This window comes from Sinohyriopsis cumingii, chromosome 4 (assembly GCF_028554795.1).
Source record: "Sinohyriopsis cumingii isolate HCF-2022 chromosome 4, ASM2855479v2, whole genome shotgun sequence".
NCBI classification, from domain to species: Eukaryota; Metazoa; Mollusca; class Bivalvia; order Unionida; family Unionidae; genus Sinohyriopsis; species Sinohyriopsis cumingii.
The window spans coordinates 82,796,895-82,815,505 of NC_142964.1; the positions used below are offsets into that span (position 1 = coordinate 82,796,895).

At 36.1% G+C, this 18,611-nt stretch overlaps 1 protein-coding gene across 1 annotated transcript in view; it reads right to left on the minus strand.

Moving 5' to 3' along the window:
• Positions 1-18,611, minus strand: part of LOC149801550 (mitochondrial import inner membrane translocase subunit TIM44-like) — a 76,920-nt gene that overhangs the window by 18,229 nt on the left and 40,080 nt on the right. Inside the window, exons 10-12 of the mRNA XM_089955752.1 lie at positions 16,094-16,186; positions 12,727-12,851; positions 708-758 (exon numbers count right to left, since the gene is read on the minus strand). Of these exons, the coding sequence (XP_089811878.1) occupies positions 708-758; positions 12,727-12,851; positions 16,094-16,186 (269 nt within the window). The remainder of the gene's footprint in view (positions 1-707; positions 759-12,726; positions 12,852-16,093; positions 16,187-18,611) is intronic.

Below are 18,611 nucleotides of genomic sequence, written 5' to 3' on the forward strand. Positions count from 1 at the left end.
CCTGTATCATGAACCAACAAGGCCAGGCCTGTATCTGACATCAACAATCATATTTTCAGAATTATGCTTTTATTCTGCAACCTTGTAAGTTAAGGGCCATTTCAGCAAGACTTAAGGTCAAATCAAGTATGCAAATGGCAAGAAAGAAGGTTTCATTTGGTTAAATGTTCATATCGTTATCCATTTAGAAGAAGCAACATTTATAAGATTTTTCAAATTTTTGGGAGATCACATTTGCTTCACTAATTGCAGTAAGTAGCAATTTAGTGGAAACTTCATGCCAATACAACCATCCCTTATAGAGTAGTGACAAGATTTTCAAGATGGCCAACACTGCTCAGTACCAATTATACTTAGGCATAACTAGACTAATAGAATCCATGTTGGGGTTTGGACTAAGACAAGGAAATCCCAGTCAAGGGGTTAAATTATGTCTCCCCACCAGGATTTGTGTGGCCAGTGATGTGTATTGCCTGTGTGTCTGGAGCTGCAAAAAGAGTAAGTGCCTCACTAAAGGACACATCAATGCAGTAGATTCAAGCTGTTCAAATGGTTGGAATCGAACCAACACCCTTTTGGATACAGGTACAACACCTTAACAACTGAACCAATACAGCTACTAAGCTAATCTGGTATAATGCTGTCACTGTCAAAAACAATAAGTTATCTGTATATCTCACTTCTGCAAGTAAGGCAAAAATACTTACAGCTTCATAGCACCAATCTTTCAGAACTTCTAAATCTCCTCGCATTATAGCCTGTAAAAAAATAAATTTTAAATGTCAAGCATCTTTTGGAGAGTATGTAGGTGATGGTTTTATGTAACAGAATTAAACACTTTCGACAAGAAATTACAAAATACCACTATCCCTCATTATGATACTGTAGTCTGGGCAAATAACCACCGACTATGTTATAAGCCAAACTAAGCTAAATTGAGAACCGCATTATGGATGTAACCTAGATATACTGAAACAGTTTCATATACTGAACTGCAGTACATTAGGCACTATCAAAATATTTTAAATAAAGGTGTTTTGATGGACATGAAGATATAAGACAAAGCTTCTTGTTTTCTTTCAACTCCAACTGATTTTGGTCATGTGATTCTTAGTGCAACCGTGTTATACCTGGGATCATGTGAAAATGATGTGCATTGTAATCAGGGAGATCTGTATAAACGTCAGAATGAAATCAACTTGCCAAACCCTAAAGTAAGAAAAGGACTTGATCAATTTGTTATGCTCCCACTGTGAAATATAAGAAATTTTGTACACTTTGATAAGGTCATGGGTAAATGAGCTGATTAGACTATTAGATCATGACAACAATGTTTTTAAATACAAATTCATAAACCTTCTGAACAAGACTTTCCTTTAACAAATACACTATTAGCACCATGGTCAGCACATCTGTATTCATATCATGATTAGATATTCATGCCACTACATATATTTTACAATTTTCACAACTTCTGAACCCATGTTTTCAAACTTTTGAGATTTGGCTTTTAAAAAAACCTGGCTGGCAAAAGAAAGAAATCAACTCATAATTGCCACTGAGCTGCAAACAAACTTTTTCTACAGAGAGGGCATGAAGCTCACTCCTTTGTTGAGCCAATGCTAAGATGAGCAAGAAAACAGTCAGTTAACATAGTAGTAGTAGACACCTAGTATTCTCTCTCATCGAATAGGAATGATAGAAAAACAGCCACGGGGATTTATGTATTTCCTACTGCACCCATTGCAAAAGATTCTCCACTTGGTGTCATAGGCCTTAGATGTGGAGTATCCACTGACCTGAATGATGCACTAGGCAACTCTGCTCAAAAACTTGTCCTGGTAGATAGACTGCTTGAGAAGAGACATGCATGAAAGGAGAGAAACTGGTTTGCTGTCATGCTGAAGCCCATCTAAGACAAACTCCAGGGAGATCATTGTTCACAATCCACGAGAATGGGTCCAAATCAGGGTGATCAGTGTTCACAATCCAGGAAATTGGGTCCAAATCAGGGAGATTAGTTTTCACAATCCAGGAGATCGGGTCAAAAATGAGAGAGATTAGCATTCACAATCCAGGAGATTGGGTCCAATCAGGGAGAAATGTTCACAATCCAAGAGATTGGGTCCAAATCAGGGAGATTAGTGCTCACAATCCCGGAAATTGTGTCAAAATCAGAGAGATTAGTGTTCACACTCCAGCAGACTGGGTCCAAATCAGGGAGATTAGTGTTCACACTCCAGGAGATTGTGTCCAAATCAAGGAGATCAATGTTCACAATCCAGGAGATTGGGTCCAAATCAAGGAGATTGGTGTTCACTCCAGGAGATTGGGTCAAAATCAGGGAGATTAGTGTTCACAATCCAGGAGATTGGGTCCAAGTCAGGGAGATTAGTGTTCAAACTCCAGGAGACTGGGTCCAACTAAAGGAGGTTAGTGTTCACACTCCAGGAGATTGGGTCCAAATCAAGATCAATGTTCACACTCCAGGAGATTGAGTCCAAATCAAGGAGATTAGTGTTCACACTCCAGGAGATTGTGTCCAAATCAGGGAGATTAATGTTCACACTCCAGAAGATTGGGTCCAAATCAGGGAGATTAGTGTTCACAATCTATGAGAATGGGTCCAAATCAAGGAGATTAGTGTTCACAATCTATGAGAATGGGTCCAAATCAAGAAGATCAGTGTTCACACTCCAGGAGATTGGGTCCAACTCAGGGAGATTAGTGTTCACAATCCCGGAGATTGGGTCCAAATCAGGGAGATTAGTGTTCACACTCCAGGAGACTGGGTCCAAATCAAGGAGATTGTGTTCACAGTTATAGGAGAATGGGTCCAAAGCAGGGAGAATAGCATAACAACTATTTTTGTCATAACTTTAAGCATGAAAGTGTACATCATACCAAAACTAAGTAAATTAACTATAGTGAATAATAGTTACTCAACTTCATAGATTTTCTAACATGTTATTTTCTTAATGTCACAAAAAATAATTGATGAATCTTCACAAGACTCATTATCTGTGCTTCAAAAACTTATGACACACTGGTACCTCACTCAAACTTAGTTTTTTTTTTGTGGAACATGTGTTGTCTTTCAGTCTTATAGATAAGCTCTTTTTGCAATAATACCAAAATCATTTGAAACTCTGATTTCAAAACTGTCACACTTTGCATTTCTAAAACAGTCATAGTTTACATGATATTAATGATGACACAATTTTGCAACATAAATTTCCACAGTAGTCCATCTGAATCCTCCTCAACATCCTTAATCAGCACTCTCGGTCTGCATTACTGCGTGGCACTATATTTGGAAATCTGGATTTCTTCAAGGGTGTGGAAATTCTGCTCATGTCTACTGAGATTACAGTGAAACTGGGCAGGTCTGAGAGCTTAAGTCCCCAAACTCGTCTTAAAGTTGATGCTTGCTATACTTAGTCTGTCACTCTGCTGAAGCACAGCTTCTACTAAAATCTCCCATCTCCTCTCAGGATTCTGGTGTGTGTGTGTGTGTGTGTGTGATTTGGATTTTTAACGTAGCTTTAACAATTTTTCAGTCATATCGCTATGATGTCTGCAGTATGCCAGTTTTTAGTGATGTCTAGCACTGGGGCATCATGACACAGACATGTAGCATGATGTCCCACCCAGTCACATTATCCTGACACCAGGCCGACCAGTCCTGAACACTAACCTTATAATGCTGAGCACCAAGTGAGGCAGCTGTTAGTACCATTTTTGTAAGTCTTTGGTATGACTTGGCTGGGGATCGAACACACAACATCCCGCATCCGAGGCGGACACTCTAACCACTAGATCACTGGAGCGGTCCAGGATTCTGGTAACCAAAGGCCTTCAGGGTCTGTCCATGAATTGCAAATTCAGCTGTCATCTTTGTTGTAACTTCGTCATAGAACGACCTCACACTCCTGAAGAAGCAGCTCAGCTGAGTTGGAGAAATGTCATATGGGTTGCTGTCCATGAAATGTCTGGCTTACTACTAAGAAATAATTGTCATGCCGGTTTTCTGTCAACATAAAGTTGACCTCCATAAGCTAGCCGATGCAGTGATAAAACCTGTCTTCACAAACTTTCCTTGAATTTCTGTAGAATTTGTTGCATCTCCCCATGGAGGTATCTCCCCATTTCATCACCAACCTGGAACATGGTATTAAAGTCATTCAGTGGTTCCATGATATATAGAAAAAGTGGTACATCAGTTTCATCTCTGGGTTATTAAGGGCATCTGTTCACTCTGCTTCCCATCATCTTTGTTATGTGTCGATTTGTCACTTGCAGTGTGTTGCATACTTTTCAACTGCCTTGTAAAATAATTTTGTCCCCTACTAGAAATGTTCAGATGTGTGTTGCAGGTCATGCAGTACACAAAGCTTTCTCACTTTTCTCTTAACTTTACAGATTTAAATTTATCTCTCTAAGCACTGTTGAACTAGCAACATTTCATTTTTTAATGGTGTATTTTCATTTAAATCCATTCGAGTGTTCCAATATGGTACCAAAATTATGATATTTCAAAATAGTTCAAGAACTGTTTTATATTAGTCAGGTTACCTGTAATCTGTGTGTGTGTGTGTGTGTGTCTGTGTCTGTGTCTGTGTGTGTGTCTGTCTGTGATTTGGATTTTTAACATAGCTTTTTTAAAAATTCAGTCATATCACTATGATATCTGCAGTGTTGCAGTTTATAGTGATGTCTAGCACTGGTGCATAATGCCGCAACATGTAGCATCATGTCCCACCCAGTCACATTATCCTGACACCAGGCCGACTAGTCAGTACCATTTTTATAAGTCTTTGGTATGACTTGGCTGGGGATCGAACCCATGACCTCCTGCATCTGAGGCAGCTGGTCTAACCACTAGGCCACCGGAGCAGTTGCCTGTAATCTGTTATACATGAAACATTACTTAATACTAAAATACTGTGGAGTAAAACAACTTATGTGTGTACTATAAATGCATCTGCGTGTGTTATGAGCCATGATTTGATTTGTTAGGTTGCTAACAATTTGATGGATAACAATAGTCATAAGCAGTCTATTAAAAGATGGAAATAACTATGCTTGGCAGGTGTTATTTTGGCTGGAAATACCTATGCTTGGCAGATGATGTTTTAGCTGGAAATACCTATGCTTGGCAGGTGTTATTTTAGCTTGAAATAACTATGCTTGGCAGATGTTGTTTTAGCTTGAAATAACTATGCCTGGCAGATGTTGTTTTAGCTGGAAATACCTATGCTTGGCAGATGTTGTTTTAGCTGGAAATACCTATGCTTGGCAATGTTGTTTTCGCTGGAAATACCTATGCTTGGCAGATTGGCAGATGTTGTTTTAGCTTGAAATACCTATGCTTGGCAGATGTTGTTTTAGCTGGAAATACCTATACTTGGCAGATGTTGTTTTAGCTTGAAATACCTGTGCTTGGCAGATGTTGTTTTAGCTTGAAATACCTATGCTCAGCAGAGTCTTTTATTTCCTAGGAGTTTTGTCGGCAAACTGGTAGATCAAAAGATGGGTCAAAAATCAAAAGACTACCAGACAACCTGGTAGACATGGCGTGTATGCATCTAGGATCCCAAAGGCATGGGACACTACGTCCCCCACCCTAGAAATTTGGGAGAAACATCATTTTTAAGGTACCAAGAAAAATTAAAGTACATAATGCACAAATACCAGTAAAATAATTACATCTTATTTGCTTTTGAGTTTTGCCCCTTTAACTTTGTCTAAGTTTACTGCAATACATATTTTACCATCTGCTCAGGTAACTCATGAACATCTTGTTAACCTGAAATGAGCTGTACCATGTTATTTTGTATTCCAGATCTTGCTCTAAATTATCATTCACATTACTCTTTATCTAACAGCGTTCATTTTAATAAATACCCATGTTATCTTAATTATTTTCAATTCACATTGACAAAAAATTCATTAAATGACAAGTAACTACATAAATATATTGTCTCTTTTGTCATTAATTCAAACTCCAAAAAAATATATTGTCTCTTGTCATTAGTTCAAACTCCAAATAAATATATTGTCTCTTTTGTCATTAATTCAAACTCCAAATAAATATATTGTCTCTTTTGTTTTTAATTCAAACTCCAAATAAATATATTGCCTCTTTTGTCATTAATTCAAACTCCAAATAAATATATTGTCTCTTTTGTCATTAGTTCAAACTCCAAATAAATATATTGTCTCTTTTGTCATTAATTCAAACCCCCCAAAAAAATCTTCCTCACCATAAGTGTGACTTTAAATTTGAAAATATGTTAGTGTGAATCAAGGACTTTACACTGCAAACTGGCTGACCATCACAAACCTTGAATGTTTTTATTGTCCGACAAATTGTTTTAAATTGGATAATCATTACCATCTTACAGCATTTATCACCTTTAACGACTTGGCCATTGCTTTCGCAAACTAATTTTTCAATGGACATCCACTAAATAAAACTTATTGGTGCATTTTTTACATTTTATTTTACCAAAAAAAAAGTGTGCCCATGGTCAAAATTTTGGGGACATAAGACAAAACACTGCAGTAAATCCTCTATCCTGTGCTTGAGGTCCATCACTCTTAATGTGCCATCCTATTTAAGGAAAAACAACACTCCACCAATGTCTGCTCAATCAACTGTCCTATACATCTGCTTAAACAAGTTTATCACCACATCTATGCCCATGCAAATTAATGTTTTTAATTTAGATTCAAAAATGCAAATCAGTTACAATTAAGTTATGAATATGAAAGTCACTGTCATTGCAATCCGACAGTTACATGCATAACTGTACTGTCGTCAACTGTTGACTGGAACAGAACCATTGAAGTTGACATCAGTGGTCCAATAGTCATGTGATGTCGACAATAAAGAAATTTTCAAAGTTACTGTGATAGAATTCAAAATAAGTCACATAATGTTGGTAAATAAATATATTGCACACTTAATTCTCAGCATATTTATTCTGAGAACAATGACCAGAAACCTGTCAGCATTGCAGCAAGGTGGAGAAAACCACAAGTACTGAGCACATGTCAGTGATGTTCTTTGGTGGTATCATGACATGTGCTCTCTGCACTGAGAACATGGTTTTCTTCAAGTTGCTCCAACATTTACAGATTTCTGGTCATTGTTTTAAGAATAAATACTTTGAGAAGTTTATGTTCTTTCATTTTTCTATAAAGATTACACGACTTTCATTTATATGCTCGATTTGTTTTCCAAGGGCAACACTAGAAATGGTTTATTGTTGATATCACATAAATATTTGACCTCTGATGTCATTGATAAGTAGGTTGCAAGATTTGTGAAGTCAAGTGACTAGGAATGCAAATGGCAAGATCCAGGTCAATTTCATCAACGCTGTAGTTTCATCTTATGTCAGCAGATTAAGAACGAATGCTAAGCACAAAATTTTGGAGAAAATAAATCATATTCCTATCTATTTCATGCTGATTGTTACATATATCTGATTTAATTCATATTTATTTTAATTTAATTGTTTGTCAGTTTAAAATTTTTGATTCTATTATATGCTATTATAATGTAAATTTATTCACTGGAGATGATATTTTTCCAGAAAATCAGCTGACTTGAATCATTCTTCTGTAAACACCAGGTGTTGATCTAAATCCCGACCATGTTTCAGAATTTGTAGTAACCTTCGTAAACAAGTTCTTTGTTATTTTAAAATGATTTGTTTTCGTCAGGGTCATTTTTTGTGTATGTGACATAAACACGATCATGTCCCCCCCCCTTTTGATTTTGCAATTCCGGTTTTCCCACTACTGTGCATTTGTTAGTTTTAATAGAGATGCTTAGAGAGAGAGTTCTCAGTTTTGGGCTTTTTACATTGACGTCAAGTTATTTTGTTGTAGCTAGATTTTGAGTTATAATTTTCTTCAGATCACTTGGATTTCGAAAGGATTAATTTTTTTCTAGAACTATTTTGAGGAGTGCCTACACAGAAATTTTGGAAAGACATTGCTTACAAATTTAATATGGATTTCCAACACCGGAGTGCCATTATTTGTATTTCTACAAGGAACTGTAGATAAGCACAGTGCTGACTACAGCATGTCATTGTCATCCATCTTGGATTTTCCATCAGGATTCGAACTTGAAATTATTAGAACATTTATTACTTGGACTTTTGCAATTTAATTCGTGGATTATCCTTGGATTGTTTTTGGATTTGATTCTATAAAACCATAAATTCATATTATTTTTATTTTTACAGAATTTTTCCAGGGAAATAAAATTTGTTAAATTTTAAAAAAGCTTGTTGTTTTCACTCTTTCTGTGTTACTGTTTATTCGAGCCTAAACACGTAACAAGATATATCTCAATGAAAGGTCGTTAAAGTTTGCTAGGCCAGCTAGTAAGCAGCTACCCTATGCTGACATCAAATGGTGTTGGTGAATTCCAACTTTTTGACAGACAATGGACTCTGACCCTACACCCCAACACAAATGTCCAAATATAAAAAATGGGGTGTCAAGGGTCAGAGGAAACACAGACTAGATGTACGAGTGACATAGGCTATGACAAGTGTATGATGCTTTGAAGACCAGTCATCAGGAACGTGTCCAATACTAAATGCTGACAGCACCACTGATCGCTGACAATGAAAAGATACTTTAAATACAGGCAGAACGCTTCAGCAGCATCCTCAATCAACAGTTACCTATCAGTGAGGAGGAAACTCAATGACTGCCTCAAGTGGAAATCAACACGTCACCTGCTGATCCTAAAATGCTGACTGAAAATGAGAAGCAACTGACCTGCTGTCTGATGGTAAAGCACCAGGAGACCATGCTATACCAGCTTAAGTCTGCAAAGTTGGAGGTTTGCACATAACAAAGAAACTGAATGAACTCTTCAGTTAATGAGGACTCAAAGAACTATACCCCAAGATAACAAGGATACATCCATGATTTAACTGTACAGGTGGAAAGACAAGATATAATCCTGTGACAACCATCATGTCATATCCTTTTAATTTCCTGCAAAATCCTTCCAAGAATTCTGCTGAATCGCTTTGTGTATCATGATAATCAAGGCCTCCTGCTTGAGAGCAAGTGTGACTTCAGGACTGGGCAAGGTACCATAAACATAGCATGTGCAGCTTATCAACTCCAGGAGAAAAACCAAGATCAAGAATCCAACCTGTACACAACATTCATCGACCTGACAGAAGCATCTGAAATAGCATATGGGCCTTCTGGAAGATCACAGCAAAATCTGGTCGCCTGAGGTATTCATCATGATGGTTTGAAAATTTCATGATGGCATGCTTGCTTGTGTCATGGACGACAGTGATTCATCTGAACTATTCCCAGTTATCAATGGAAGGCTGTGTTAGCCCCAATGCTCTTCCGTATGCTGTTCTGTGCTATGCTGACTGATGCCTTCCATGACTACCACAATAGGATGGACATCAGATACTGAACTGGCTGCAAGCTTTTTAATCTGACGCAAAGATAAAGTTACAGGAAGTGACTGTGATTTCCTGTAATACCAATTCTAAGTCTGACATGCCACAGAGTATGGACCATTTCTCTTTAGCTTGTGACAATTACGGTCTCATGAACAATATCAAGAAGACAGTGGTGATGCACCAACCTGTGCCAAGAAAGCCTTATATGGGGGTCTATTATCACAGTAAATGGCCAAGCCTTCCTGGCAGTGGACAAGCTATCCTACCTTGGCAGCACACTGTCATGAGCAGTCCACATGGACAACGAAACCAATGCCAGAATTGACCTTAAGCGAGATGAAAGATCGCTCCTCCTACCAATTCACGTGACATGATGCCCTGCTAACCTCCGACAAACATGCAGTATTTGGCAAAGAGATATGTTTCAGCTTTAGTGATACGTGTATTAAAAACTATTTGTGTTATTCTTAGAAATGTACAATTTCAAAGTTGCATTAATTATACTGCAGTAAAGTTCATATAGTAATACTCTAAGTGTGTTAATGCAGTAAATAATTTTTTTTAAAATTAACTTTACAGCTGCTCGAGAAGTTATTCATGTACAAGAAACTTCAATCCAAAAGACGCTAATGTATTTAGTATATAATCTTATCCATATTAATTTTATCTGGTTTATGTTCATCCTGCATTCGAAGTAAATGAATTAAAAATCAAGAACAAAATCGCAGATAATTACTGTTTAGAAGTACACTGTTGTACATAATAATTTAAAAGTTCTACCATGTTCATCAGATGTAATTTTGATCAATGATGTTGTTAATGTAAACATAAATGCACGCTTAACATATTGGACTATAATTATCTGAAACCAGTGTTTTTGTATTTCTTTATTATTATTTTTGTGTGTTCCCACCCTCCTTCAGCCCAACAAGATGGTAAAGAGCCACTCAAGTGTCTGAAAGATTGAGACGATAAATCATTACTTTGGGGACCATCCAACTGTAAAGTGTAAATTTTCAAACTTTTAAATAATGTTGTCTGACGTTTAGTGCTTATATACAAGAAAAATAATGTAAATCAAAGCCTGAAAGTTGGGGTGGGGAGGGGTGGGGGTGTCTCCACCCATATTCTAGAAACATTTATTTTTACATATTTTTCAATTTCTATTCTTTTTCTTCAAGTCATCGACAGGACATGCTTTTTTACATATGCACAAAAAAGCATTATAATTGCCATCAATTGTTTCCATATCAGCTGATCGTACACATGATCACATAAGGGTCTTTATGCATCAAAGTTTTGCTGATGTTTTGGGAAAGGAATATGAAATCTAATTACTCCATTTAGATGATCTTGTTATCGCCAGTCAGAATTACACGTTTCCCACTGACTGCTTTTCACCCTTCTCGACTGGATGGTGTACAGTCTCAATGACAAAAAGCTTAATCACTTTTACATCGGCTTCATGAAGAAACTGATCAGGACAAGATGGCAAGACAAGGTCTCAGACACTGATGTTCTCACATGGGCAGGCATTCCAAGTATCGACACTCTGCTGATGAAATCACAACTGAGATGGGTAGGCCATGTCACCAGGATGCCAGAAGAGAGACTACCAAATAAAGACTTCTACAACACGCTGAAGAAATGAAAGCAATCCCAAGTACCTTACAGTATGTCATATCAGAAATTTTTAAATTTAGGACCAATTGGACAACATTAACGATGCCTTCTTTTGAAAACCCAATGTCAATACGACTTTCCACAATGAAGGAATAGTGAAAACAACAAAGGCACCATTTTTATTTAGAACTAAATGGACATCATTATTAGTCTCCAGGGAAAACCTCTTGTCAATATGACCTTCCTGGAAGAGCAGTAACAAGATTTTAAAGACTGCCTCCAGACTGGTTGTCAGATCAGCATCAATTTCATTTTGGATAACTACGCATCATAATAAGACCTTTAGTGAAAACCCCAATCATATGTTCAGAAAGAGTAGTGACAATATTTTCAAAATGGCTACTGAAGCAGCCATATTAGATATCAGATGAGCATCATTTTCAATTCAGACAAACATTATAATAAGTCTTTTAGTGAAAACTCCAAGCAGAATGACTTTCCATTTTGAGGAGGTAAGAGATAACAAGATTTTCAAAATGGCTATCACATCAGCCATTTTGGATGTCAGACTGTCATAGTTTCATTTAGGTCAAACTAGACATCATAAGAAGTCTTATTGACAACCCATGTTAATATAACCTTGACATTTACGATTACTACCGATAACAAGATTTCAAAATGGCAGCCTTGATAGCTATACTTGATGTCCAAGGGGTATCATTTTCATTTAGGACAAATTTGACCTTGGGATGAATGTGTCTGGATAGTTTGGTAACAGTTAAGTCTATCATTCCATTTCAATGTTTTATCCTTGAGAATTCTGTCATTATTGGACTGGATGCTGACAGGGCTTTGAAATGTCCAATTGCACTAACTATCCATTAAACTAACTTAAGACTTTTCTATCTTTAATAGTGCATCAAATATTGTTTCAACTAAACATCTTTTTCTTCCCATTTTTCTTCCTGCCTAACTTACCTCTCAGTCCATTTACTCATTTGCCCCTAACAATTCCTTGACTAAGACAATATTTTGCATGTTTATACATCAGCTCATGTGAACAACTTTGCCTTGCAGATGTAAACAGGAAATTACTACATCCACCATCTGGCGATGGGAAGTTCAGATCACATGTCATAAAGCATTAAGTGCCAAGTGCTCAGTTTTGACATGCGAAGAGAATGCCTTTAAGTTCTAGTCTATATTTGTAAAGTTGGTGAAGATGAAGCACTGTAAATTCTCTGCTACATGGTTAAACACAGATAAATGATGCAAGTTTGTTCTTCCCATAAATAAAACACTGAAAAACATTATAGCTATTCAACATATTGGCCACAGACATTTACTTTAATTCCCTTAGACCATAACGTTAATGTTTAATTAATTTGTAACAATAATTCCCTTGTAATTGTCCTCTCTCAAAATCTGAACCTTTAAGATACCCCTGCTTACATTCAGGTGTATCTATGTAGAAATTGAGAAACGTGAAAACTGATACAGGCTGAAAAATAATTATTGGAATATCAAACAATTCTTGACAGGGATGGGTGAAAGAAAGCTACATGTATGGGTAAATCGTATACAGTAATAGGTATGAACCTTAAGTCATTTACCAAGAAAAAAATATATTCAAACTTACCTCTAAAACATTCGGAATTATTTCTTGTTCACACATCGTTATGAACTTTTGGTTGTCAAAATTAGGATCTATTTTACATATTTCTGTTAAAACTTCTGACATTTCTGTTTTGGAAAACATGCCACCTGAATATATAGAAAAAAGTGCCATTGATCAAAGTTAGTAAAACTGAACTCATAATTGATCAATGATAAACATTATTTTTCTTCCTTAACCTATGAGCGACGTCTAAAAGCCCATTAAACCTATTGTGTGTTATATGAAGTCAAAAATATCTGGATAAATTCTGACACTAAGTGGGGACAAATATCATGTAGAGATCTTTTGTGGCTAACTGAGGATTTCAATTAAGCAAATTTATCAAATATCAAGGGTTCCACAGAAAATGGTCAATGAATTATAATATCATGTAGACTACCTGTAATGAGATTACATGATCCTGCCCATATATGCATCTGTGCAAGCACCTGTAATGTCATCTTAAATGGGTCACACTTCAAAATTTTAAGATATGATTGGTGAGGTTTGTAGGTGGGCACAATTGTAAATTACGGGACTACCATGTCTGTGAATCATGCACATATAAATATTGACCCAAGTGTAAACAAATGTCAGATAGTGGGTTCAAATCAGACTGGGTCATGCATCAAGGACATAACAGCTGTGGTCCCATCATACTGCAGAAACTATTTAGATCCCCACACTTTCACTATACATACAAATGAGGAATCAAAATACGAATCAGACATAAAACTAACATTGACCCTGGATCTATTCCATTGCTCAAGACTTGACCTAATGGCACAGATACTGGGCGAGGGTGGGAAACAGCATGGGAATACAAAGATACAAGTTTTACAAATACTCTAGTTTTTCTTAAAATATACCATATGATACTTGCTTACAAATAGGTTCCAACTATATAGACCTAGATCTGCCACTGTATAATTCACCAATTGATCTGGGTTTAAGGAGATTGTCAGTATTAATCAGTAAAATAAAGCACATGATTTCACTTTATAAAGTAACACTTGTGTTGATTTCCTGTGTAATTGCATGATTTTATTTGTAGTTTCACACACTTGCTCTCATTTAAATTCAAAGGGGTTGCTTCAACAGTTTTTAAAAATGTTTTAGACTTGATCTTTTTCTGGAGAACCTACAGAAACTAAAAAATCAATTAAATTGCTTATTTAACTGGCAGCTGATTAAATATTATCCCTATTTGTTATTCCAAAACTGTATATAGATGCTCCTATCAGATGAAGTTTATTACAATATAAAATTTTCTGCTGTGCTCATTTGAAGTCATATGGCAAACATATGTGTAATGACCAAGAAGGGTGTATAAAGGTAGGCATCTGCAAAATTAAAACTATGAATTAAAATAATTATAGTAGTAATCAGTGAATAACTCATTTCCTGCCAACTTGCTTATGTTATTTCCAAACTAAAAGCATCTATTGATAGGAAGTGTTCTCATTCTGAAACCCAAATGTACAGTCACATCGTCTGATTCAAGGAATTCAACACTAGTGTTACTATACCAAATTAAATCATGTTCCCATCAGACAATGCCAGAGAAAATTATAATTTTGGTGTGGGCAGTAAATAAATTAAACACAGTTGTTTGGAAAAACAACTAAAATTAGAAACAGGTGTTTGGAGATAAAACAAAATTAGGAGCAGTTTATCTAGAGAGACAACTAAATCAGGAATAGTTGTTTAAAGAGACATCTAAGCTTGTGTGCTGAACTTCAGTTTATTACCCATCTATCCTAAACCTAAATATGCCGATTTTGCCATGATTGGAAAGCAGGCTGTACTGATTTATTTAAACCCAAATGACTCTGTTGTGACTTCGAGAACAGGCTGTTACCGGTTTATTTAAACCCAAATGACTGTTGTAACTTGAAGAGCAGGCTGTTACTGGTTTATTTAAACTCAAATGACTTTGTCGTGATTTGGAGAGCAGGCTGTTACTGGTTTATTTAAACCCAAATGACTGTTGTGACTTGGAGAGCAGGCTGTTACTGATTTATTTAAACCCAAATGACTGTTGTGATTTGGACAGAAGACAACTACTGGTTCATTTAAACTTAAATATGCTGAGCAGACAAGGGGTCAATTATGGGTGCCCTATTACAATTATGATTACAATGACAGGTTGTTTGGCACTGATGATTATAATATTGATTTCACTTTATTCAGAAACCATGATTATGATTATGGGGGATGACTATGATTTGATTACAACTGCCTTGTATTTGCTTGTTATCTTTTTTTCTTGTTCTAGGCAGATATTATACATTGTAAATTGTAAAACAATTTTAACTCCATGTAAATGTAAATTAACATGCCGAATGAGCACCACATTAGCATCACATTCACTTCAACAATATTAGTTGTTACTGTTGTTACAATGAAGAAACATTAGGAGTTCTAAGTTAGCATCTTCTACAATCATGTTATTAACTGGACTTCTGCTCAGAAATCAAGTGCATTTATTAGACGTATACTTCACTACTGCTAACTTATGCCTGATGAAAGAGTTGCTAACTAAACATGAATTGTTTGAATTAACAAATGGTCACCTAAAATTATAAGACTATAATTTTTTTATAAATTAGCTTGCATATTGGCCACCTAAATTTACCCATTCCTTCTTGTAATAGTCAACATTTGTGGTGTTGTGTTTATGAGAACTTTTATTATTCTTACAATTATTAAGAATATAATTAGTGATTTTTGGTTGTAATCATTTGTAATCATGGTTACACTATGCAATTACACTGCAAAGGAAGGATAATTACGATTATAGTGCTTCTGAAATCAATGATTACAATTATGATTACGATTACAGCTCACACTGTAAATGATTACAATCAATTACAATCATAATCTGCACATTGCCTGATTCTGCCACTTTTATGACTGGAAAGCAGATTGAGACTGGCCTATTTAAACTTAAAAGACACTGTCATGACTGGAAGCATGACAGCTACATAACTGTGTTGTGCTTTTAAAGTTCTGTCAGCTTCTAACCTGAATATAATGCATAATATATGAGGCCTTTAAAAATATAAGACAAGAGAGTCTGCCCAATCATACACTAAGACTAGTTTGTGAGAAATCATGACAGCTCCTGATACTAATCATACTTACCAAATAAATTTTAATTATATCAAATCATACTTACCAAATAAATTTTAACTGTATCAATCATACTTACCAAATAAATTTTAATTGTATCAATCATACTTACCAAATAAATTTTAATTGTATCAATCATATTTACAAAAAAAAACTTTAATTGTATCAAATTCAATCATACTTACCAAATAAATTTTAACTGTATCATACTTACCAAATAAATAGCTCATTTTATCTGTAAATGCCCTTGTTGCTCTAATGGCTACATTGTCACTTTCATCATATTTCATCTTCAAATTAAAAAATTCTGAAATTACAAAAAAAACATGAAATTTCTTTTGTAGAAGAAAAAAAAATCACACAACTAAGTATCAGTTCACTTAAGTATGTCTTCAAATTAAAAATGTATCTTATAATGATTATCTATTCACCATGCCTATTTAATCTTGGTTGAAGATGCTCCAATGGAAAAATAAAGTTTTATGTGAAATGAGGATGGTTTACTGACAAGACCTGGAGGAAGATGTCTAAATTAGTTTACCATGTACATACTTTCAACAACCATAGTTTAGACCAAGCATGGGCAACTTCCTCCAGGGTGTAGACTGCATAAGTGATTTTTAAAGCCAACAACCTAGGATGTAAATTAGCAGATAAAACCAGGATCTGACCTGCTGGCCATATTTTGCCCACCCTGGTTTAGACTAACATGGCCATAATGGTAAAATATTTGTAAATTTATGATCTTTCCCACTATGATGTTGCTGCAGCCCAAGTAATGCAAATAAACAACCAAACAACCCACGTCTTTGATCTCTGACATTCCAACTACTCTATTTCTCTACTGAAGTGTGACTAATCTGATAAAAACACATGTAAAGAAACAAAACATCTAACCCCATTAAACAAATCATGACAATTAAATCGGAAAAAATTAGATACCACGGGATCTTAAGCTCTGATCCTTACTCCATGAATGCAACATGTACACTTATGAAACTGGGTTAGAAGTCTAATGCAATCTGATGACACAAATCCCCCAATCACCAAAACATTAGAAACTGACCACTGTGATCTTGACCTTTCCACCTCCAAAGCAGTGGCTATAATGTATGCCATGGTAAACATTTTTTTCTTTTGTTTAATATAAATTCATCCATGACAACATATAGTGCTGTGTGATCCAATAACCTTTTAACCACCATCCCCCTTTGAACTCCTTGGCCATCAAACTCTATGGGTTTGCATCACTCCCTTCACTCTTCCCAGTGCAAGATAATGGTACAATATTTGAGACAATCTCTAATAATGATGAGTGATAACAAGACTTTAAAACTGGCCACAATGACCAATATGCTGGATTACAACCATCCATTCAGGACGAGTAATGAAAAGATTTTCAAGGCAACCATAATGGCAGCCATAATGGATAAAAGAAAGGCACAATTTTCATTTAAGACCAACTATAGATCAAAGAAGCGTTTTGATGAAAACCCAATGTTGATAAGGCCATCCAGTGACAAGCAGAGATTACATGACATTCGAGATAGCAATCATGCTGGCCATAATGATTGTCAGATTAGTATTTTTTTCATTTAGGACCAACCAGACATTGTAAGAAATCATCTGGTGAAAACCCCATGTTGATATGACCATCCATCAAAACAAGACATGGATGCCATGCTGGAGGTCAAGTCAGTGATTTTCAAGATAATGCATGCCATATTGGAGGTAAGTTCAGTACCATTTTCAATCAGGACAAACTAGATGTTATAAGAGGTCTTTGGTGAAGATCCCATGACAATCTGACATCAAGAAACAGCAATAACGAGACAGTTCCCCAACCTAATGGCTAAATTTGAGGTCATCATCATTTCATTTAGCCTCTGTCTGCATGGGTTCGAGTCCAGGATTCAGCCAATGTGGGTATGTGAGAAAGCTTGCCAGTAGCTTCTCGTGGATCGGTGGTTCTTCCCGGAGTTTTCCCGGGTTCTTCCTCCACCATTAATACTGGCCTCCATGCATAGCCTATCGTGTGCTGAAAAATGGCGTTAAACCCCACAACAACATCAACAACATTTCATTTAGAACCAAGTAGCTATCATAAATCTTTTGGTGAAAACTCCATGTCAACATGTCTTTCCATCTAGGAAGTGTAGCAACAAGATTTAGAAAATGGCTGATATGGTGGCAATACTCAAAGTCAGATTCACACTAATTTTATTTAGAATGAAGTAGACATTACAAAAAGTCTTTGGTGAAATCCCAATTCAACTAGATCATCCTTCTATGAATAGCAATAATAAGATTTTCAAGATGGATTATTGATGGTCAGCACATTTTTCAGCACACGATAGGCTATACATGGCAGCCAGTATTAATGGTGAAGGAAGAACCTGTGAAAACCCCAGAAAGAACCACCGACCCATGCAAAGCTACTGGCAAGCTTTCTCACATACCCACATTGGCCAAATCGGAGACTCGAACCCACGCAGACAGAAGTGAAATGGCAGTGATCCCTAATGGAGAGTGCTTTAGACCACTTGGCCACTCCGGGCCCCGCCAGATTGGCAAGTAAAACTATGGCTGATGATCTTAAAATGGCAACTACTGATAGCCTTGTATAAGCAGCATACAACACTGCCATTTCCATTTTTCAATGCCATGTACTGTACTAATTAAATTACCATTCTGGCTGTGAATGAACACTCGCTTATCTTATTTAGTGATTC